Below are 24,023 nucleotides of genomic sequence, written 5' to 3'. Positions count from 1 at the left end.
AGGTAGGATGGGAACTATTCGTTCCATAATATTTAAGCACCTTACAGGTTGTTGGGTATGCTCCTCCAGCAACTTTTATCAATGTACACTCGCACTTGGAGCTATAAGGGCGAAGCTGAACAAGATCGATGTTTGTTGGAGTCAGGAAACCATGCATCCAAGCAAGAGATAGGATCAATTACCTTGCTAAGTGAGGGTGACAACTTCAAGTAGGGTGACCAGCCCAAGATCTGGAGTTTGAGTTCTCTGTGGATTCTGCTAAAGCCTCGCCCCCTCCGTCCCTCTGCACGCAGGCTGTGTCCTTTGAGCCCCTCTGTCCTTCTCTATCCGCAGACCTCCCACTGCTGAGACCTGGGGGTCCACCGAGGGTGGACACCGAGGGTCTTCAGAGAGTCCTGGAAGATGTCATGGATCCTGGTTCGTTGTGTGCCCAAGTAGCAGCTTTTCTGTTCCATTTTCCATGATCTTTTGAAGTCCCTTTGTGTATACATTTGAGGGGGCGGAGGCGTATCTAGGTGTATATTCAGCAAGAAATGGTTTCCAACTAATGGAGGTGTTGAATTGTCCTGGGTGATGGTGCCTGTGTATTCATAGCAGCAAGTGTGTGTGTGTGTGTGTGTGTGTGTGTGTGTGTGTGTTTATATCCACAAGGGGGGAGTGAGTCAGGATGGAAAAAGAAACAGGAGGTGATTAAATCGGCCTGGGATTAGGATCTATTATTGTATTTGTTGTGCTTGAATTGAGTCTTCTGGGCCCATTTGTTGAAGGAAGTGGTTCACTTCATTACCGACTTGCTTATCCCAGAATAGCTGGCAGCAGTGCCCGTGTGTTGGAGCCACAAGTGACGCTGTCCTGCCTCTGCCAGCCTGCCAGCCAACGACATGGTAAGATCCTCGCTAGGCAGGCTGATTTTCTGAGTCAAGAGCCATGAGGGGTAGACCAAGTGAGGACAGGGCCCACAGGTTAGACCTGGGCCCCTTGACTGGGGGGTGAGTCTGTCCTGCTCCTGGGCTGGGTGGCCACAAGCAAGCCTCTGGCCTCTGGAAGCCTCTGTTTTCCCATCTGCAAAGTGGGGTGAAGGAGATTCTACTGGTCAGGTACAATCAGGATAAGGAAAGAGAATGATGGGGGTGGCTCCCTTGTTTCTCTACTGGGAACACTGTGGAGCTGGCCATCAGTCTCCCTGTTCTCACATCCTGGAGCTACTTAGGCTTGTCCCCTCTGTGGGAAGTTTCCCTCCCGTAGGGCAGGTGTGTGAAGGTGTGCCTGCTCCCCCCTCCCCGCTTCCAGAGCAGGTGCCTCCCACATAGAGCAAGCCAAGAACACCCACCCCCGACCCCAGACCTCACAGTGCTTTCATAGGAGTTGAGGAGCTAAGCCATTTTCCACCAGCTTGCCCAGGAAAGCCAAAAACAAAATCCAGACCCTGGTGACTCTCCGTCGGGAAAGCTTTTGACATTGAGCTGAGGATGCGCATTAGTGCTGAAGCTGGAAGGAAGTAGGCAGGTGTTTTTGGTCTCCTGAGATTTTGGGAAAAGCAGGTTGCTCGTCTGAATTGCCACTGTCGCTCATTCTGCAGATGTTTGGCTAAGCACCTGCTACTGTGAGATGCACCTAGAAGTGCATTAAGCCTGTTGAGGTCTTTTTTTCTGCAGCATCCTGTTTATGGTGGAGTGGTCTCAATACACTTGGACGTAATTATAAGGCAGCGTGTATTCGCACATCTGGCGCCCACAGGGGTCTGTCCTAGACCCTTCTTGCAAGAAACTCTCCCTAGGAGAAGCTGTTCTGTTTGTTCCAGGAAGGCGTAGGGGCCCTATCCTTCCCACTCTCCAGTAGAGACCATGCATTCCACTCCCGTTTGGCCCAAGGCCTGAGTCTAGACTTCTACCTTAAGGGACCCAATTATGAGAATGGATTTGCTCAAGGGAGACACAGAATTGTGCTGGTAGCAAAGACTGGTACCAGACAGGGAGACCTGGGCAGCCATGGTGAGAGGCAGGATAGGAGCTAGGAATGCTAACATGGAGCATGCTGGCCCAGCAAGGGGCTCCAGGTGGCACCAGCAGCCTGTGAGGTGTCTCCCCGAACTTTCCACCAGGGGTTTCCCAAAACTTCATGGAAAATGTGTATTGTGAAAAAACAATCCTGCATTAATTTTTTTTTTTTGCACCAAACGTAAACTCATTTCCCCACATGCCTTTTGAAGAAACTGTGTACTTGACCTCTCTGCCAGCTGGCCTCCTGGTTCTAGCTCACCTGGGGCCAGGTGTGGCTCTGCCCTCTTGGACCTGACACCTCGGATCTGCTTGCACCCAGTGTTCCCCGGAAAAACAGAAGCAATAGAAGGTGGCATAGGCACGCACGCACGTCTGTCCCCATATTTATGCACGGCTGTGTGATTGTGGCCAGTCTGTCCTAGACAGGGCAGGCCCGCAGGTGGGAACCGTGGGGCGAGAGCTTATGCTGCAACATTGAGGCTCCCTCCCCAACAGGCCCTAGTTTTTTTGCTCTCAGGGCCTCTGACTGATAGGAGTGGTATGGAATTCATACCTGCACTGAGGTGGGCCTTCTCCATGACGTAGTCAGTGGAGGTGTTAGTGTTTGTGAAATATCTTCACAGTAGCACCTAGGCTTGTGCTTAATTAGGGAGCCAGGGTGGCGTGGGAAAATTCTATCGATGCCACTTAAACATTCTTCAATCTAAGAGTGACATGGTCCTCTCAGAAAGCATTCCAAGAGGAGGCCGTAGCAGGGTGAGAATTCCTCCAGCTGCCGTAAATACTGTGTTGTGTTAAGGATACAAGAGCCCCTCTGGAGACCACAGAAAGATGGAATGAGAAGTTTATTGTGCTGCAAAACATTTTGAAATCTATGCATGTTTTTTTTTTTTGATAACACACATTTCATGAACTTTTGGAAAACTCTTACGTATGGATTTTCATCTTTTGGCATCAAAATAAACTTTGAATTCTATGTTCTGCCGAATTTCTGCAGTGGTCTCGTCTTGCCTTCCAGGCCTGTTGGTTGATCTCTTGGTTCGTGGCTGTGCACAAGCCACGAAGGATTTTTTTTTTCTCATCTATGATGAACCGTGTCCCCTTCCTCCTCCTGCTTTACCCTTCACGCCCATGAGGGCGGGGCCTTTGGCCTGCAGTGCCACTGCTGCGTTCCCAGATCCTGGAAAGAGACAGGAAATATTTGTGGGAAGCCGAGAGGGAAGGACTAGACTGCCGAGGTCTTCAAAAAGTTAATTGAAAAAAAAGATGTGTGTCAAATGAAAAAAGCATTTCAAAATCTTTGGCACCAAAATCAACTTATCTTCTAATTCTAATTCCTTGGCTTTAACTGTTACCCCCTCCCTGGGCTATCTGTGTTTTCCAGGGTCTTATAATTACAGGTAGGAAACACTTTCACACATATGGTCCTCCCTACCCACCTGCCTCATTTTTAAAACACTTATTTATTTGAGAGACTGAGAGAGAGAGAGAGACCTTCTATTGCACTGATTCGCTCTCCAAATGGCTGCGCCATCCAGGGCTAGAACAGATCGAAGCCAAGAGCCTGGAACTCCGTCAGGGCCTCTCATATGGATGGCAGGTCCCCAGGTACTTGAGCCATCATCTGCTGCCTTCACGGTGCATTAGCAGAAGGCTGGGTTGGGAACAGAGCTGCCAGGGTTGGCACCAGCACTCCAGCAAGGGATGCCAGTGTTGCCAGCAAGGGCTTAGCCTGCTGCGCTGCTCACAGTGGCTCCTATTGTCATGTTTTGATACAGTCTAGTCCTGTAGTAATCCTGTGTCAAAGAGAAGACTCTTTTTTTGGGCTCCGGACATGCAGTCCTGTGGCATTGAGGCCTGGGCACATCAGTCCCATATCCTAGAGTACCCATCTGTGAGTGAGGCTGGTGCTGTGGGGGTGGCATTTCCCAGGCTCATTGAAATGAAGGCTTGACTGTATTTCTGTCCATAGTGTGCTGAGTATGTAGTAAGCCTTGTGTGTGTGTGTCTTCTGATTTGTTTTATGTGTAGACCATCATATTGTGTTCAGTCATAAATCTCGTCCCAAATAGAAGTCTCTCCCCTGATAATCCCTGTTGAATTGATAACACCACAAGGCCCGGTGATGTCTGCTGCAGAGCTGGACAGGTGGCCGTGCCCAGATCTCTTGTCTTTGACTTGTTTCAATGTTAGATGTGTTTCTTGTTGAATGTTCTGGTAGCAGTGGGAGCCGGCAGATGGTCCCCACAGCCCCATGACAGAAGAACAAAGAGACAATCAAAGACTTTTGCTGTTTGGGGAAGCCAGCAAGGACCACTCCTTTGTAAGAAAGCATGAGATGCTTGCTTGGAGTTCACGGTGGCCAAGGAGTTGGCTTCTGCCACCAAGTCAAGCCAGGGAGTGAGGAGAGCAGGGAAAGACTTCAGGGGTGCCCTGGGTGGAGGCTGTCCGCCTCAGAGGTGTGATGGGTGGAGGCTGCCAGCTTCAGGGTTGCCTGGTTGGTGCTCTTGGCCTGGGGTGCTGTAGTGGAGTGGAGTAGAAGCCAGGTTTCCTGCATTGTGGGTTTGGGGATTTCCTGGTGTCCTCGTGGGGGCCAGCAGTGGTGACTGAGGTCCTGGGGCCCTGCTACCCTTCTGGAAGACCTGCGGTGAGTTTCTGCTCCTGGCTGCTGGTTTCTGGCTTCAGTTGACCCAGTCCTGACTGGGGTAGGCCTTTGTGCAGTGAATCTGTGGATGGGAGATCCTCTCTCTGCCTGTGTTTGTCTTTCAAATAAAATGAAAAGGGGTAGGGAAGTGATCGTCTTCTCTGTGCAACATGATGGAGGACATCAGGGCAGAGGGAAGGGGGTGGCAGGGATGTTAGGAACATTTGTGCCTATGACTGTAACAATCCCACTCCCCTTCGTGGGCAAAACAAAACAAACAAATAACAACAACCAAAAAAACCACCCCAAGCCAACAACCTCTGGGGTCTCGTCCAGCGGTAGGATTCCAAGGCACTCACTCCTGGAAAGAGCAGGCACATTGCCAGGGTGCCTGGTGTGCTGTTTCCACTCCCTGTGTGTGCTCCATTGCTTGTGGAATGTACCTTAAGTGAGAAAGCCCTTCATCCTGGTGAAGCCAGGAGCCCATCTCTTCTGTTTACTCCTGATTGGGGCACAAGGGTGATAGGATCAAGTCAACATCCCTATTGTTGCCCAAGAAAGGCATTGGCTCCCTGGCCAAATCATTTTAAACCCCGCCTTGGGGTGAGGTGGGGGAAGGGCTCACAATTCTGTGCTTTAGGCTTCTGAGGCTGCCTTTTTTTTTTTTTTTTTTTTTTGCTTGTTTGTTTGTCTGCTTTGCCTTTTGAAAACAATTTGACTCCCAGTTAATGTTCCCTAAAGACAATCAGCTACCAGGAAGGTTTAAAGTTGACCCACATCTCCCAGCAAGTGCATCTCCACCGCTGACAGCCGCCTGCCCAGTGGGGACCATCCTGCAGCTGGGAGGCAGCTGGGAAAGAGCTGAACCCAGCAAGCCAGCCAAGTCCTGCCATCTCCTGCAGAGCCCTCCTGGCACACAGAGTCTCAGTGGCCCTGGGTTTGTGTGGTAGGGAGGTAGATGGCTAACCTTGTCCCTTATTTTGGTTCTCAATTTTGGAAGCTCAAGTTCAAGGGCTGGTGCCTGGTGATGACCTTTGTGCTCACGGAGTCATAAAATAGTTCCAGGAATGTGTTGTCAAAAGATGGGGCGCGTGTGTGTGTGTGAAAAAGAGAGGAGATATTCCCTCTTAAAGATTTACTTATTTATTTGAAAGACTAGCAGATCTTGCATCGGATGGTTAGCTTCCCCAGTGGCCACAATGGCCAAGTCTGGCCCAGGCTGAAGCCAGGAACCTAGAAGTCCATCTGGATCTCCCAAATGGGCACAGGGACCCAAGCCCTTATATCATCTTCCACCTCTTTCCCAGAAGCAGCAGCAGGAAGCTGGGTTGGAAGTGGAGCAGCTGAGACTCTAACCTGTGCTCCTGTGGGGTATTGGCATTTCAGGCAGCAGCTTAACGCACTGTACCACAAGGCTGGCCCAGTTCCTTCTTCTTATGAAGTCACCAAGATTTCATCAGAGGGGCTCCCGTCAGATGACTTCATCTAAGCTCAACGACTTTCTAATGCCCACTCCTGGCAGGAGCTGGCAGCACAGCCAGGCCTGTGTTGCCCAAGCACAGCAAGCCCTGGAGGCATGGCAGTGGCCTGAGTGAGGCTGAGAAGCCAGCAGGGTCAGGCCATGCAGGACATGTGCAGGTGGTGTGGCTGTGCTGCTGCATGCACACTGAGAAGCTGATGTGACTGCCCTGGGGGAGAGGGGATGGTGGGGCACTGAGGCAGGACCGAGAGATGGCTTAAGGGGTCAACACCGTGTTCCCCCTGCTTCCAGGGTACTGCTTGGGTGATGAAAGCATGGAGTGCAGACTGAGGACTGTTTGGGGGTTTGGGGGTTGGGAGACTAGGACCCTCAAGGGTTTGGCTCAGAGGGGAGGGGTGTGCAGGCAGGCATCTGTTATGGGGCATAGAAGCTATCCTCAGTGTTTTCAACAGAAAAGAAGTGAATTTAGGGTGTTTGGTGCTTACAGAACTCCAGGAAGGGCTACAGGTACAGTGTTCTCATTTGAATGTCTGAGTCCTCTTGAATTCAGGCCAGGAATCCCAATCTGGGGTCTGGGGGTGTGAAGAGGTGGGGACTGTGGGAGGAGTTGGGATCAGGTGAGAGAGGTTGGGGTTAGTGCCCTTTTTTATTTTTTGAGATTTATTTTATTTGTTTGAAAGGCAGAGTGATAGAGAGAGAAAGAGAGATCCATATTCCATCCCTGATTCATTCCCCAAATGGCTACAACAGTCAGAGGTGAGCCAGGAGCCCAGAGCTCTTTTGTGTCTCTGACCTAAGTACAGGGACCCAAGCACTTGGACTATCTTCTACTGCTTTCCTAGGCACATTAGCAGGAAGCTGGATTGGAAGCAGAACAGCCAGGACTCAAGCCAGCATTCTGATGTGGGCGATGAGGGCCTTGCAGGTGAAGGCTGAGCGCAATGCATCACAACACCAGCCCCCAGGAAGCTGCCTTGGCCCTTCCACCATATGAAGACACAGAAGGCATCTTCTGTAAACCGGGAAGGAGGTTAACAGCAGGTGCCAAATCTGCCAGCACCTTCCTCTTGGACTGCTCAACCTCCAGAGTCAACATCTGTCCTTTCCAAACCACTCAGATTGATATATTGTGTTACAGCCGCTGCCCCCGCAGTCTAAGACATGTGGGAAACGTGGTGGTTTCCTTCCCAAGCAGCCGATACACAAATAAGGAATTGCCCACCAAGAATCTCTGTCCCCAGTAGAAGGAGCTGCAGGGAGAACCCTCTGTCCCTCTCCTACCCTCTGAATCCTCAAAGTTGACAGAAATATTTCAGAGTTCGCACCGTAGCTGCAAGAGAGCTGGGCTCCTCCGAATGGGAGGCTGGCAGGCAGGTGTTAACTGACAGGTGCACACCAGGCACATTGTGTCTGTTATCCCCAGGGTAAGGTTTGTGGAAGGAAGGTCACCTCTGAGTGCCTTTGCCATCCATATAGCATGAGCTATGAGGAAGCAGAAGGTTTCAGGGCATCTCCAGGGCATCTCATGTAGAGCTGGCCGCCACTCACCAAGGACAGGTTCACACCAAGCAGTGTATCTCATTGGCTGTAGGGTGGGGTTGATGACAAAAACTCAGTGTGGGTTGGAATGAGCCCATTTGGTCTCATGGATGTGATGCTGGGTACAATGCTGCGCGCTTCTCAAAGACTGAGTGGCTACACACCACAGAGAAGGGACGTTGCTGTGTGTGAGACACATAGATTCAAGGCTGTGTTCATCAATAGGAAGTGGTCAGCTTTATTCAGCACTACAAAGAGACCCAGAGCAATGTGAGACAGGTCCCCCTGGCTCCAGGGGAGGCTGCTTTAGGTCCAAGGGAGCGAGACATGGGCCGGGGGTGGAATTGACCAGGGAGTTTGGAACAGTGTATTCTTCCTGTTGGGAACACAGCTTCTTGCTGGGCACTCAGCTTCCAGAGCTGCAAGAGCCTGCTCTGTGAACAAAGCAGACCCTGGCCCCACATACATACCTGTTGAGGATATGCACTCAAGCAGAAGGAGCCCATGATGAGGGGAGGGGCAGCCTGGGTTCTGCTCTCACCTGCAGCAGACAGCCAGTACATCTTGGATAAATCCCGCAGCTTCTTGGCCCTGGCCTTTGGCCATCAGAACAACAGGGTTAATGAGCTTCTCACAGTTATTGTGGAAGGCCGGGGGGCTCTGGGAGGCTCTCCCTACTGAACCCATTGCTGCCCTTCCTCCCATGGCTGGCAGCTCGTCCCTTGCCACTATGAGACCACCAACCCCAGGTTTGGTCTGCCAGCAGGGCAGGCTGCTCAGTGCATCTCCATCCTTGGTGTGCCTGTCTGTGTGCTGCATCAGGCTACGCACATGCACAGGGCTTGACACCTTGCCCAGTGACTGCTCAGCACACAGTTAATGCTTAAGAAACATGTGCTGACCCATGCTCTTTCCAGGTCAGGGTATTTTCCGTCTTGATAACCTGCTTGATGAGTCGGTGGCGTTCTCTGAAGGCCAAGTCACTGCCAAGGTGAAGGGCTGCTACCCTCGAGGCTCATGGGCACTCTTGTTTGCCAGTGCCAGGGTCCAGTGTCTGCTGAGTGGTTGCAGTGTTAACGCTGGCAGCGGAACATGTTAACATGCCACATGAACCAACAGGAGGGTGGCAGTCCTAAGTCCCAGTACCCCCCATGCAGCCTTCATATGAACATGGACCAGCACCTTGGTGCAGAGGTGTGTAGGGTGCTGGGGGTACAGCTGTGTTCCCAGGACCCTGTGATGTGAAGGAGAGTGACAGGCAGGGAAGAGCTCCCCCAGTGTCCTGGGCCCCCGACATAGGAGAGCAGATAACTGGGATGTAAAGATAGGGCTAGATCTAGGTCCGAATGTGAAACAGAATCCCTTCCTTGGCACCACGCTCCCAACATAAGACTCTCTCTTACCAGGAGAGGGGAGCAGCTGCCTTGCCTCCAGTGCTCTGCATTCGCCCCCTCCCGGGGTCCAGTGGGTGCTGGAATCATCCTGCACTCAGCTCCACCTGCAGATCAGCGCTCTCTGCTCCCACAGCCCTGCCTTTCTGCAGCTTAAAGGCTTAGGTGTGACCTCAAAAGAGACAATAGGGCTTTAGCTTGCAAAGAATCTCCAGGATTGGTTAAACCCCACCTGTTAGCTTGGTACTTGAGACTCCAGTTGGGGTACCCATGTCCCATTTCAGAATCGCTGAGCACCCATCTGCCTAGGCCTATCCTAGTCACTGTGCTGGTAGGTGGGCTTGGCAGTTCTCTGGGGTCCCCTAGACCTCCTGTGAGGCTTGTCACAGCCCCCTGATGACTGACACTGCTGTCTCCCTTGTCTTCCAGCCATCCACGAGTTCCCCTCGGACCTGTTCTCCAACAAGGAGCGGCAACATGGAGCTGTCTTGCTGCATATCCTCGGTGTAAGTGGCCCTGGCCAGTGCGACGTCCCTAGGCCTGCGGTCTACTGGGCATGTCCCACCTCCTGGGTAGTGTGTTCAATGACAACCCTTTGAGAAGAACATATGATACCCCTTAGGTCCACAAAGAAGCAGTGCCTTAACTGTGTGCGGTGGCTTATCCAGTGTCACCAAGCTGGCCCCCAGGGCAACATATAGAGATGATGGGCCCCCATTCCAGATGCCTGAACTTGAGGGAACGTGGCTCAAGGGCATCTGACATTGCACGTAACTCATCCTCTGAAAATGCTTGCTTTCAGGATCCCCTTGGTTGCTCAGAATTTGTGGCACCTTGACATAACCCTCATGTCAAACTTGGGGGTCACACTTCCCTCTCTGTGCAAATGGGCCTAGATAATAAATACTAGAGTCCCATTAGAGTGATGGCTTCCAAGTTCAGTTAACACATCACTTTTTGGGACAGGATAAATACACTAGAGTGCCTGCTTCCTCTGGCTTCCTGCCTGTTGTTGTTGATGAAATGTCATTATGGCACACAATCATCCCCCTTCACGCCTGCAGGTACACCTTGCTAGCAGAACTAAGCTGTAACAGAATACATGGCCCACAAGTTCCAAAAGGTTTCCTACATGGCCCCTTGCAGAAAGTTTACTGATTCTATCATATAGTTTGGGGAAACCAACGTTGTCAGGGTTTTTTTTTTTTTTCTTGGCTTGACTACCTGGGATCCAGGCCCACCACTCCCCCAGCTCCATCTGCATGTTAGTCTAAACCCAGCCACGCCTTTGTCTGCAAGAGCAAATTCATAAAGTGGAATCTGGGCTTCTCACTTAGGTAACAGCAACCAAAGGAGCCTCAGTGAGGGAGGTTTTCATTAACAGGATAAACCGCTAATGGAAAGGAAGGTGAGAATGACAGTTATGGGCACACTTGGAGGGAGTTCTAGAATGGAGCTATTATTGACTAATGTATCTGGCTGCCTGGTTTATTCAGGGAGGCAGTGGGGATTTGACTAATTGGCTCCACGGTGCTCTAACCTTACCTCTGGGAAGCCTTGGAGTAGCCAAGACAAAGTCTGCTCTCCTGGCCTAGGGAGCTAAACTGGTGCTTGGGACACCTGCGTCCCGTGTTGAAGTGCTGGTGATTAAGTCCTGGCAACCAGCTTCAAATCCAGCTTCCTGCTAATGCGCACCCCCAGAGGCCTGAGTGCTTGGCTCCTTGCCACCCATGCACAAGACTTGGGTGGAACTCTTGGCTCCTGGCTTCAGCCTGGTGGCCCCACCCCAGTTGTGGCCGTTTGGTGAGTAAACCAGCAGATAGAATATTCATTCATTTTCTCTCTGTCTCTGTTGTTCTTCCAAATGAATAAAAATAAAACATTTTTTTGAAACCTGATTTTTATTGAATCTGAGCATACTCCTTGGGTCTTACAGCCTCCTGAGCAAGGGCTCCCTAACTGTGCCTGGAGACAAATCCATCCATGCCCTGTCTTGAAGTTTTCTTGGAGCATGGCTGCCCACTCATGGCTACTTTTTCTACCGTGACCTATGGTTGTCATTTTCTGTAAGCCAGAGAGAAACTTTGTAACCCCCGTGGTTCGTTCTGCAGATGTCCTCAGCAGGCAGGGCTGAGCTAGGAGCCAAGAGCTCTGCCCAGGTGTCCCACATGGCTGACGGGGCCGGTTCTCTTGCCTCTAAGAGGGAGAGTTATCAGGCAGAACGACTGGGATTCAAACCCAAGCCCTGCGGTGTGGGATTTGCAGATCCCAAGCAACCGCTAACAGCTGTGCCACAGGCCTGCGCCCTCTGGTCTGTCTTCCTCCAACATCAAGCAGGGGAAGTAGCTGAAGCCCAGGAATGTGGCTTCTCCAGACACGTGGCAGATAAGCTCCAGGTTCTACTCGGAACCTGCACTCTGCCTCTTGTACTTCCTGGGGCCCATGCTTGGCACCTATGACCACACTGAGCATGCGGAGCAGCCCAGGGTTCCCAGATTCTCTGGCAGACACAGGCCATCAGTAACAAGGAAAAGGTGCTTTCAAAACCCAAGGCATGAGTCAGGATGGTGATTAACTCAAATGGGTAGCATAGGAACTCTCTGTGCTGTCCTTTGCAGCTTCCAGTTAGGGCTCGCGTCGAGGGATGGAGTCTGGCCCTGGGAAAGAGCCACTGTTATTGTATTGTATTGTATTGTATTGTATTGTATTGTATTGTATTGTATTGTATTGTATTTGTAAGGCAAAGTTGAAGTAAGAGATAGAGATAAGGAAAGACAGAGAGCGAGCTTACATTGCTGGTTCACTCCCCAAATGCCCACAGCAGCCAGGGATGGACCAGCTGAAGCCTGGAACCAGGAGCCAGGAGCGCCATCCGGGTCTCCCCAAAGCAGCTGTCTCTTGAAGAAGGTGTTAGAGGCATGCAGAAGGCAAGCATGTACTCTTCTCAAACGTGGCACACTTGATTGCACCTCTGGGGTGAAGGTGTGGGTTTCTGCCCCCACCCCCCACTCTGACCCCTTCCCCCCAGTGAGTGAGTCTGCATTGGACACCTCTTGCAATCCCGTTGGGACACCACCCGCCTGGGAGTAGCATAAGAGCCCCAGGTTAAGGGCGCAGTACCCCCCACTGCCTGATGGATGACAGTGGTGGCCACTGGTGAGCAGCTCAGCTTCCGTCCTGCCCTACCCACACCAGGAGCGAAAGTCCTTGTCCTGATCACAGTGTGGCCTTTCTGGTGACCTGGCCTCATCCTGGGGCCCTGGAGAGAACCCCAATCCTAATGCTCTGCAGAGCCTGAGGGGTCCTGGGTGCCAGGAACCAGGACCAGAGATCAAATCCCTATCAGGGTTTCTTTTAAGTTAATAGACAGATGGAGTTTACAAAATAAATTTATTTTGCTGCATAAAGTTTGGAAATGCATGCGGGTTTTTCACAGGATGTGTTTTCCTTGAGCTTTTGGGAGATGCCGTGGGTTTCGGAGAGAGCCAAGCACACGAGGCGGGCAGGCTGAGTGTTAGCCCTTCTGCTCCTCAGGGTTATTTCTCCTCTCTGGGCCCCAGTTTTCTAGCTGTCAGTGACAGAGTTTACAGTTCTTGGTCTTTTCTTCATCTGAAAGGCAGAAAGATTTTTCCAGCCATTGATTCCCTCCTCAGATGCCCACAATAGTGAGGGCTGAACCAGGCCAAAGCCAGGAACATGCCAGTCTGGCTCTCTCTCCCACATGGATAACCCAGGCCCAGCTATTGGGGCTGTCACTGAAGCCTCCAGGTGCACATCAGAAGGAAGCTGGACTTGGAAGTAGAGCCAGGATTCAAACCTGGGCTGTGCGCATCCCAGGTGGCAGCTTAACAACAGTGCTGGACACATGACCCTCAGTGAAGACATGGAGAACGCTGACCTCCGTGGTCTGCAGTTTACTCTGTGGGTCTGTGCCTGCCTGGGCCCCCCAACAGGCTGTTTGGGGCATGGTGCGTCATCGCAGCTACAATGGGAATCCTCGCTGAACGAGGTGTCCCCACTCCCTTCACAGGCTCTGTACATGTTCTATGCCTTGGCCATCGTGTGCGACGACTTCTTCGTCCCCTCTCTGGAGAAGATCTGTGAGGTATGTGGGGACCCTGTGGTGAACCTTGGGGCTGGGGGCCACAGAGCATGTGGGGTATCTGCAGGACTGGCTGAGGTGGAGACTCGCCCCACGCACTTGGCATGTGTGCCATGGCAGCTACTCACACAGCAGCTTCCAGGTGAGCGCTGGCAGGTGAATCGCCTCCCAGGGCTTAGCGGAAGGAAGCTTTCCCCCTGTGGAGTGATAACCCAGAACTCTGGCTCCATGGCAGGTGTCTGGTGTGTGTGTACAGGAGACCCCACTTTCTCTCTTTACTTTGCCTCACTCTTGACTTCCAGTCAAGGAAGAAAATCCATTTCTGTTGACAAGAGAGAAGCATCTCTATTGGAAGACACTGGAAAAGCTTTGCAGAGGAGGTGGCATTGGGAAGTCTCGGAGCAAGCACCTAGGGGAGGGAAAAGCATTCTATGGCGAAGAACCGATCAGAGGCGAGGCAGGCTGGCCCAGGGCTGCTTGGCTGAGTCCAAGCCACTTTCAGAGGGGTGGGGTGGAGCTGGACAGAGGGGCACAAGCCTGTCCTGAACATCTCCTGAGACCCTGGAGGGCAGAGTGCATTCAAATTAGTGATCAGGGCCCTGGGTCTCCCAGGTGTGCCCAGCACTCAGCGCCCCGGCACTATATACCAGATCAGAGGAAGGGCCTCCATGACTGGAGGTGGTCCTGCCACGCAGAGGGCTGGCCACGCCTGGGGCCCGAGTCTTTGTCTGTAAAGCCCGTGGAGGCCAAGACACACAGCTTCCCCAGGAGGCAACTGCTCTGGTTGGATGAATAGAAAGGTATCTTTGGGGGACTTACTAACTTAGAAGCTCCAGGCCCAGCACGATAGCGCAACTGGTTAATCCTCCACCTTCAAGCATAGAGATCCCATGTGAATGCTGACTCATGTCCTGGATGCTCCACTTGTCATCCAGTTCCTTGCTTTGGGCCTGGCAAAGCAGCAAAGGCTGGCCCAAAATCTTGGGCCCCTGCACGCAGGTGGGAGACCCAGCAGAGGCTCCTGGATCCTGGCTTCAGATCGGTTCAGCTCTAGCTGCTGCAGCTATTGGGATGGAAGATCTTTCTAGAGTCTTTCCTCTCTGTGAATCTGCTTTCCCGATAAAAATAAGTAGATCTAAAAAAATAGTCAGGGGTTCCAAGAGTGGATAGGAAGGGGCAGATGCAGGGAGAGGGTGGAGAGAGGCCACAGGGCGGGTGTGTGCACTCAGGGCACCCCGGGAAGGGACTGGCTCCTCTGCCCGCTGAGGGCCTGCGGCTTCTTCTGTTGCAGAAACTCCACCTGAGCGAAGATGTGGCCGGGGCCACCTTCATGGCTGCAGGCAGCTCCACACCAGAGCTCTTTGCCTCTGTGATCGGTAAGGACACCCCAGCAGCCCAGGATGGAGGGAAAGCCCGGTGTGGTGGCCAGGGCATCAGGGGTTGGGGGTTGAGGGGATGAGGGGGCATAGGAGGAAGGCTCCTGCCAGCTCCAATCTCCAACTTCCCTGCAATGGGAGAACCACAGAGATGGGAGGCTGGTGTTTCTGGTGAGCAGGTGTAGTAGGGTGCTGTTTTGGCTGCAGTGTTCTGTGACTACACAAAACCCATACAGGCGGAGACTTAGGATGTGCTGCCTTTATGGTCCTCTATTTGCTGTGCCCAGATGAGCCAATACAGGAAAGCACCACACATTGATAAGATTTGGGGATCGTTTTTCAGGCAATGGAGTGTGTGCTCACATCCTTAAGATCTCTTGATCTTAAACTACCAAACAGCCGGGTTTATAAAGGCAAAAAACGCAAGCTGGGAGGAGCTCGGGGGAACTGAGCTAACAAACCAAGCTCATGCAGAACTATCTTAGGGATGAAAACTTACTAATCCCTTTGCCAGCCTTTGGTGCTGCTCCAGGTGGAGCCCATTTTTCTCCTAGTCATGCTTGAACCACCTGGCCAGGGGTTCCAGCTTTCTTGCCAAGCAGAATGGGGCTTTTCCAGCCAGACTGCAGTTTTATGGATGTGGGGTAGGGTGGGATTATCTCAGCTAAGAGGGCACCCAGCTCAAGATGGGGTTCCTCAGGTCAGGCCTGTTATTCCAGTTGTCACTTGATGGGATGAGCTGGGGACCTATGCTGTGCATGTGGGTGAAGCTCTGCTTGCATCCTCTGTGGGTGCCATCTCAAATCCAGCTGCCTCACTTCCGATTCATCTCCCTGTGCCTTGGAAAGCAGTGGAGGATGACCCAAGTGCTTGGGCCTCTGCTACCCACATGGGAGACCCAGATCAGATCCCGACTTTGGGCTTGCTCAGTGCTGGCTGTTGTTGCCAATGGATAGAAGATCCCTCTTTACTTTTCCCTGTCTCTCTATAATTCTGACTTGCAAATAAATCTTTAAAGAGAAGAAAACAGTGGGAGACTCTGAGCTGAGACCCCTCCATTTCTCTGGTTTTGCTGCTTTTACTGTCGTGTCTTCATCAGCATCAGCAGCAACATTTGAGAGACTGAACGAGAGAATGTTCTCATCTCTGGATATTTTGCCAAATGTCCAGAATAGTGGGGGCTAGGCCAGGCTGAGGCTGGGAACCAGGAGTTTCGAGAGTCCGGGTCTCTGCTGTGGGTGAGGCTGTCACTGCTGCCTCCCAGCGTGTGCGCCAGCAGGTGGCTGGAGTCAGGGGCTGAATCAGGACCTGGAGCCGAGTCCTGAACCCAGGCACCCCTAGGTGGAACATGAGGATCCCAGTTGACATCTTCACTGCTAGGCTAAGTGCTTACTCTGAGGGGTCCCCAAGAGTGTCAGAACCACCCACTGCCCTTAGGTTGGGGTCCCAGAGGGACAGGCAGGCCCAAGGGGTACAACCCAAAATTGGGCTTCATGCCTATCCCCTCTCAGGTGTGTTCATCACCCATGGAGACGTCGGGGTGGGCACCATCGTGGGCTCTGCCGTGTTCAACATCCTATGTATCATCGGCGTGTGTGGATTATTCGCAGGGCAGGTGAGTGGCTCCTCCCAACCTGACTAGGGGTAGAGGGGAGGAGGCAGCACCCTGCAGGGGACGAGGGCGGTGCTTGCATGAAGAGAGTGGGGGTGCAGGGCCAGGGCCCAGCATCTGCCAGATGGGACGTTTGCCTCTGAGTGTTAGCTTTCCCTTCTGAACCCACTTCCTCTTGTGTGAAAGCAGTGAGGGACGTTCCTCCCCCTCCAGCAGTCTGGGAGTCTTGGGCTGGGATTGGCAGTGTGGGCCAGTGCACAGGCTGACCCTGCCTGGACAACAGCAGCTGTGCAGGAAGCAACCTGGAGACTTGGGGCCTGGCCTTGGCCTGCCCAGCGGGCATGGGGCTGGTTTGCTGCTGGGCTCTGCTGAGAGAGCCCTAAAGCCACAGGGGGATGTGAGATTGATCTCAGAAGAGCAGGCTCATGGGTGAGGGCCTGGGAGGAAGGACTGAGTAGGGAACAGCTCCCAAAAAGGCCACCGCAGTGGGTGGGCCTCGACTGAGAGCCTCTAGTTGGTGCCCACCCTGGCAGGTGGCATCTGTTGTGAAGCAGGCCCTGTGTAAGTGTTGGTTTTACCATCACTTGAGAACTTTACTGGATTTCATTGTGGTCCCAGACATAACAGGACAGGGGTAGCAGGAGTGACCTCCTGCACCTGAAGGGGACAGGGCTGGGTCCTTTCCCATCCCTCAGCCAATACCAGCTGACAGTGCTGTGCCCGTAGGTGGTGCGTCTGACGTGGTGGGCTGTGTGCCGGGACTCCGTGTACTATACCCTGAGTGTCGTCGTGCTCATCGCGGTGAGTGGCCTTTCTGCCCCAGGACCCAGCAAAGTCACACATTCCCACTGCCTCCCTGCTCATGGTGCTGTTAGTGCAGAACCCATAGCATCAATGCCAGGGGGTACCAGCCCCTTCACAAGTCCTCTCCTGCCGTGGCCACAACTGTCCATCACAAATGCAGAGTGACACCAGTGTATGTGGCCAGAGGTCCTGTGGGCGGCCAGCATTAATTGTGATTTTCCGAAACAATGAGAGACTCTGGTGAAATTTTAGAAAACAGCCAAGTTTTGATCGGCTTTCAGTCTCTGTGTCAGTTGCTCCACTAGGAAATGAAGTGTCTGTTAAGGTAAAAATACTTTGTAGAGCCGAGTTAAGTTGCAGGCTTAGGCCCCTGGGTTTCAGTTGCATGAATATTCATCAGAACATTCAAGATGCCTACCCTGTGTGAGCAGACTTCCTCTAGCATTATGGTCTTACCCATTTTCCTGGCTGGCCTCCCTGTTCTCAAATGCCAGTGCCTCTTGACTGGGCTTTGGAAACGGAAACAGTCCCTGGAAGTGCCACCGCCCAGCAGCCCTCTTGTGAGAGCTGCTACCTTGAGTTTGGGGGTTCAACCAAGATACAGTCTCAGAAGTGCCTCCCCTAAGCGTTGCCCATGTGTGCTGCCGCCAGGATGGCTTGAAGAGGGGCACAGCAGCCCCACGTCCCTGGGCTCTCCTGGTGCTCCAGGTAGCTACCCTCATGCGTCCACCATCAGCTTGGTGGGGAGCAGCCCCCTCTGCCTTCCTCTCCGTGCTGGGGCAGTCCCAGGAGGCCTCGCTGATCACACAAGCAGCCCTTGTTTGTGCCAGAGCTGCCGAGTCGGGCACTGTGGGCTCTGCTAGGATTCTACAGAGATAAGGATCCAGCAGGAGACAAGTGACCAGGGATGAGAGATTTGTTCGGGTTTGGGTTCACGCTGTTTAGCAGGCACAGCAGTCCTGTGACAGTCCCCTGCAGACCCTGCAGCCCATGGGGTGGCTCAGTCTCAGACTGGGAAAGCCGAGGGTGTCACGCTCGGTCAGAGGTCCCGGGCCTGAGGCCCCAGGGGCTGTAGGAAAGGACTGTCCCAACTCCAGTGGAGGGAAGGTGAGCACACTCCCTCACTTGCCCTCTTGCCCTTTGACCATGCTGGGCCCTGCCCACAGTGGGGAGGGGAGATCTTCCATGCTCAGTCCCCCAACTCAGATACACTCCTATCCAAGGAACAGCCTCACAGGTACACCTGGAAACACGTATGTGGAAAACAATTAAAAGAGAGGTTTAATTTATGCCAAAAGTTGAAACCCATACAGTTTTCCACAGCACACATTTTCCATGAACCTTTATGAAATGCCCCTGAACACAGCTAGAGTGGAGCTGAAAACTGACCTTAGCAGTTGGGGCTGGCACTGTGGCGTAGTGGTGCTGGACCTCTGCCTGTGGCGCCAGCATTGGTGTTCTGGGTGTTTCACTGTTGATGCAGCTCTCTCCTTATGCCCTGGGAAGGTCACATGGGAGACCCAGAGAAAGTTCCTGGGTCCTGGCTGTTAGTGTGGCCATTTGGGGAGTGAACCAGTGGATGGAAGAGCTCTATAGCTCTGCCTTTCAAATAAAAATATATCTCTTAAAAAAAATAAGTGAACCTTGACATTGAACAGTGTCAGTGGTCCTACCATCACTTGCCAGCCTCTCTTTAAATTGCACAAAGCTGGAATTTTCAAAGAAATGACTTCTTTAAAAAGATTTATTATTTTATTTATTTTCAAATCAAGCATTACAGGGAGAGAGAGGAGAGAGAAGGAAAGAGATCTTCTATTGCTGGTTCACAACCCAAATGGCCACAATGGCCAGTGCTGGCTTGGTCTGAAGCCAGGAGCCAGGAGCTTCTTCTGGGTCTCCCATGTGGGAGCAGGAACCCAAAGATTTGGGCAATCTGCCACTGCTTTCCCATATGCATTAGTAGTGAGCTACTAATGGAACACACATGTTTAAGCAGCAGCTGGAATACACACCAAGAAATCAAGATGCCTCCATCCTGTTCACAAGGGGAGGCCCCTGCATGGGCGTCCCTCAGCAGCTTCCCAGGATTAATAGAGCCAGACCAGGTCTCCTGGGCCAGCCCCGCATCGCAGCATCCCGCTGGCCCAGGTTCCAGTGGAGAACCCACAACACAGTGGCTTCCCACAACACAGGCTGCAGGACCAGTGGGTGTTGGCTTGGGGGGACTCGGGGGGAGGGGGGCTCGTGCTCTTTTGGGATCAACATCTCCCTGCCCCTCCCTTTTGTTTCTTTTGCCTTCCAGTTCATATACGATGAAGAAATCGTGTGGTGAGTTTCTCATTTCTGTGTTTCTTCCCTTTCCTTTTCAATACCCGTGTGGCTGGGTTTGCTGAGTCTTTTAGATCTGTGTTACACACAGAAGCCTGTTACACGGTGAGAGTATAAAGGAAATCATTCTACATAGTCCTGCCTTTATGTTTTCAAAATGAAAAAAATCATCCTGCAAGCCACTCTGCAGAGCTGCTGGCCCATGGGTCCCTGCCCACACAGGAAGCATCTCCCTCGAAGGGCTGCAGCCCGTGTCCAGCTCACAGGAACCCTCTTACATGTTTGTCACCCAGAGCTCGTGGGGCTCCTCAGGGACCTGTGATCAGAGCTCAAAAACCCCTGCTGTCCAGTGAGGTTCGGCTGCACTGCAAGAGAGTGGTAACCATGTATGCTGAAACAGCGCTGCTCCCCAGCCACAGCCAGGAGTCAGCCCAGATGAGCCTGGGCCCCGCCCAGCCCTGTGTGAAGTCACTTCTCAGCTCCTATCCCATAGAGCGGGCCCTTTCTCCCGGGCTCACCACACCTCTTGTCTTAAGCAAGATCTAGGTTTTCTCAGGGTAACCACCTGCCTGAATCCTGTATGGGGCTGCCCAGTGGTCCCTGATTTTCCTGGAGAGGTGGAGGCCTCTGTCTGAGTCCTGGAGACCCCTCACCATGGGACATCCAAGGCTGAGTCATCTGGCACCCACAGGGCCTAGGTGCCAGGCCTGCCCCATCCACTGGCTGTACTTCATAGCTTCTACCTCCGTGTGTCCAGCCCCATCTCTAACCACCGCTCCTCTCTCTCTCTTTGAGGTGGGAAGGCCTGGTGCTCATCGTGCTGTATGTGTTTTATATTCTGATCATGAAGTAAGTGCCTCTTCTCTTCCTCTTTGGGTTCTTTTGTAACAGTGATGAAATACCCACTTGAGAGGCAGAGAATGCCCCACCCACTCCCCAGATGCCAGCAACAGCCATTCCTGGGTCCGACCAAAGTCAGGAACTCAGAACACAATCTGAGTTTCTTTGTGGTGCTAAGGACCCAAGGACTTGAACCATCACTAGCTGCTTCCCAGGGTGTGCGTCTGCATGAGGTCAGGAGCTAGAGGTACAGTCACCAGACCCAGGCACCCTGAGGTAGGATGGGAGTCTTAACAGGTGTTCCCAATGAGGCCAAACATCTGCCCCTTCCCCCTATTGGGCTGTGATGCCTCAATCCACAGCCTTCCCAAGTGTACCTTCAGGCCAGCTGTGCCAGCCCCCAGTGTTCAGTAGACACCAAGCTGAGAGTGTTAAGAGTTGTGACTGGGTTTGGACACTGTATAGGGTATGCTATCTACATTCAGACCAGGCCGACTACAGTGGTAGCAGGCAGCCAGTGGGAGCAGGATCGGGTTGCTCCCCACACCGGAAAGAATAAGGATTCCTGGCCTGACACCTGGGCAGCTTCCACCTGCCCCAGGGTAGCCACTCTGCCATGTTAATAAACTCCTAATTGTTTAAGCCTGCTGTTGTCCAAAAGCCATGTAGCATCACTTCTGCTCTGGATAAAATCCCACTTCCACACCCAGCAACAGAAAATGCCACTCATGTGCCTGGGGACACTGCAACTGGGTCTGGAGTGGTACAATCGTGAGCCTATCCAGAGAGCACCAGGTTGGAGCCTACTCAAAGTGACCTGACAAGGAATATTACTCAGCCATGAAAAGGAGGTCAGTTGTGTCCCAGGCTTTGGTGTGGATGGATCTCCAAGTACCATGCCAAGTGCAAGAAGCCTGACACAGACACATGTGTGTTTCTGCTCGCAGGAGGCGTCCAGAAAGGTCTCACTCAGACACAGAGCATGGCTTCACAGTGAGCACCAGGGGTGGGGGAGGCAGTGGCTGCTGCTATGGGTAAAGGAGTGAGGAGCTGCTGCATGGGATGATGAAAGGGCTCTGGTGCTCTGGGCGATGGTTGCCCAACAGTGAGCACTTGGAAACAGGAGATCATTCAAGCGGTACATTTGATGTCACGTCGATTTTTTTCCACCAAAGCATCGCTCTCTCTCACACACACACACACAAACCAGAAGTGAAACCCCCCGAGCCGAGCCTGTCCAGTCCTCTTCCCCTCCCGCCCCCGCAGATCACTCAGCAGCCAGCATCCAGGGGTTTAGAGAGTGTAAATCCTCGCGCCCAGGGTGTAGAAGGTCCTAGTGCCTCATTAGAGTGGGCTGTGGGTTGGTGGGCAGCAGGGGAGTCATCCGGAAAGGATCTCCTTTATGCCCGTCAATGCCAAGGGGCCTGGGGGGGTCTCTCACCTGGGATGGGAGGGGGTGCCATACGGTGCCAGCCATGAGGCAGGGGGCATCCACTGAGCAGCACCCCCCAACAGGGGGGCAGGATCTGCAGGGCAGCAAGGAGACGGCACAGGCTTGGCGCTGCTGCCTGCTCAGAGCCTATCCTGCAGGCTGCGGAAACTTGTTGGCTCGGAGTCATCCCGCATAAGGTAAGTGGACTCCAACACTTTCTAGGGCAAAGTCTCCTTTCTCCCGGGAAATCCCCCACACAGTTCAGCAGGAGCACATTGCCATGGCTGCTTGTGGGGACTTCTCCTTCAGCTGAAGCTCCTGACCAGCGCCTCTCTGGCTACCTCTCATGACCACTCCCTGGGCCACGCTAATCACATTTGTACCTGCTCAGAGGTGACTTCCCTCTGCTGCCCTGACCTCCTGCCTCCCCTGCTTTTCAGGTACAACATGAGGATCCAAGCCTTTTTCACCATCAAACAGAAGAGCATTGCCAACGGCAACCCAGTCAACAGTGAGCTGGAAGATGGTAATGGTTTCTATGACGGTAGCTATGATGACCCCTCCGTGCCATTGCTGGGGCAAGGTAAGGCTGAGCAGACAGGAGTGACCCGAATTTATCACGGGACCACCCTCCTCCTCTTGGCTGCACACACATGCACACACACCCACATACACACACATACTTGTACTGGTTATCCTTGGGTATGAGCATCCTGAACGAGGAGGGAGTGATTATTCAAGTTGGCATTTGCTTAGATGATAGCAGCATAGATGGCTAGAACTACCCAGAAAGGAAACCCAATGGTCTCCCCCAGCCCTCTGAGGAAGGAGCCCTGTGATGGGGGCTCAGGACTTGGGGTGGCTGAGCCATCTTAGCCGCCCAGTGGTTCCTCAAATACCACCTCAGTGCTGAAGAGCCCTGTCCTGGACCGAGCCCATGGCTGGAGGACTGGCCAATCAGGGAAAGGCAGCCATGGAGCAGGTGGCTGGCCTTGGAGAGATCTGCTTGGGAGCCCATTTCCCCTGGGGAGGACATCTCCTTGTCACCTCACTGCTCTGCAGGCCCCCTGGTCTGGAACCAGTGGGCCCCGAGCTCTGGATCCACCCCAGTCATCTGAGAAGAGTTCTTGAAGTGGCCTCGCTGGTAGCTTCCCTGGGAACATATCCTTGGTTCTTAATAGTCCAGTGTTGACACCCTCAGATGAAGGGCCAGTGGCTAGAGGAGAGAGGATCTCCCTGCTGCCCACCCCAAGGTAATGTCAAAGCTGGGCAGGACCCTTGGATCCAGCAGTGTCTTTGGTTGCAGCAGGTGCTAACGTCCTGGCTGTCTCTTCGCCTGGTAAGCCATGCCTTCTTGCAGGCGTGGTGTTCCTAGTGGGACTGAGCACTGCGTCCAGGGTTCCAGAGTACACAGTCCAGAGTCACGGCCAGGAGATGTTGGCCTTGGGCCCTGGGCTTTACTGCCCCATAGGAAAGCCCCTATATGTGTGTGTGTGTGTGTATGTGTGTGTGTGTGTGTGTGTGTGTGTGTGAGAATTACTGCAGGGCACTGTCCCCTAAATAGATGTGACAGAGCAGGAGGCAGTGTCACTTGGGACACCCAGGTGGGCTGGAGGAGACCTGGGCTTTGGGATTTTGGCATTTTCTGACAGTTTCCCTGGGCTCTTGGGACTAGAGATGGTGGCAGAGCACCCACCCACATCAGCCTCCACACAGGTGCAGTTTCGCCTGCAGCAATATGAGGGCAGCTGGCTGGTTGTGTCCTGAGTACACACCGGCCCTGGGCCCTGATTTTGCTGCTGTCAGCTTGGGATGTCTCATGGGAAGGTCCCGTATGACTGTGTTCTAAAAGGCCATGCAGCTCAACTCCCCAGTTCAATCCTGGTGAGCTTCCAGGTGACTTTATATACAACTGCCGTGCTGTGCCAAGCTGGTCCAGCTCAGGGGCTCACATGTGACCCTGGCCATGGGACACATCTTAACATCTTAGGCTTGGAGTAGAGAAAAAGGAGGTGACCCCAATCTTGGGTTCAACTGCTACCAAAACGACCTGTTATCTAGTTACCCTACAGGCTGCCATCATTGGCTTGGGCATTCCACCTCGTGCCATCCCTTGGGGGGTGACACCAGGACAGAGTTGCCCCAGGGAGCCTCACAAGGCTCCGAGCCCATCCTCCTTGTGCCCAGTCATTCACCCTCATAGTGGGTTGTGCCTGGGCTGTTGCCACAAGGTAGAATCTGGAGCCTGCTGTTTTGCTGGTGTCCCCTGCGTCTGAGAGGGAGACCCCAAGCACCCAGGCTCCCTGTGGCAGGAGCCTGCTACTAACATCCTCCTTCAATAACCCCCTGGCATCTTCACCACCACCCAGACTGCTGGCCCAGATCTCACCGCACGCTAAGCACCTCTGGCAGGCTCTGTTGGCCTCTGTCTCCTTAACAATCCTCTTCTTCTAAATTGTAAGTAGTCTGCTCTCA

At 53.0% G+C, this 24,023-nt stretch overlaps 1 protein-coding gene across 2 annotated transcripts in view; it reads left to right on the top strand.

Annotated features, from left to right (window-relative positions):
- The window catches only part of SLC24A4 (solute carrier family 24 member 4), an 88,865-nt gene that overhangs the window by 41,283 nt on the left and 23,559 nt on the right, over nt 1–24,023 (top strand). The window contains exons 3-10 of one of the 2 annotated variants that reach the window (XM_004584332.2): nt 9,484–9,560; nt 13,085–13,159; nt 14,448–14,532; nt 16,044–16,147; nt 16,871–16,945; nt 19,251–19,276; nt 20,072–20,125; nt 21,989–22,074. In XM_004584332.2, coding sequence (XP_004584389.2) covers nt 9,484–9,560; nt 13,085–13,159; nt 14,448–14,532; nt 16,044–16,147; nt 16,871–16,945; nt 19,251–19,276; nt 20,072–20,125; nt 21,989–22,074 — 582 coding nt within the window. Of the gene's footprint in view, nt 1–9,483; nt 9,561–13,084; nt 13,160–14,447; nt 14,533–16,043; nt 16,148–16,870; nt 16,946–19,250; nt 19,277–20,071; nt 20,126–21,988; nt 22,132–24,023 lie in introns of both variants that reach the window. The other variant, XM_004584331.2, reaches the window with a different exon arrangement.

This window comes from Ochotona princeps, chromosome 26 (genome assembly GCF_030435755.1).
Source record: "Ochotona princeps isolate mOchPri1 chromosome 26, mOchPri1.hap1, whole genome shotgun sequence".
Taxonomy (NCBI): Eukaryota; Metazoa; Chordata; class Mammalia; order Lagomorpha; family Ochotonidae; genus Ochotona; species Ochotona princeps.
The sequence above is the reverse complement of the archived record's forward strand: the minus strand, read 5'-3'. Positions and strand labels throughout refer to the sequence as shown.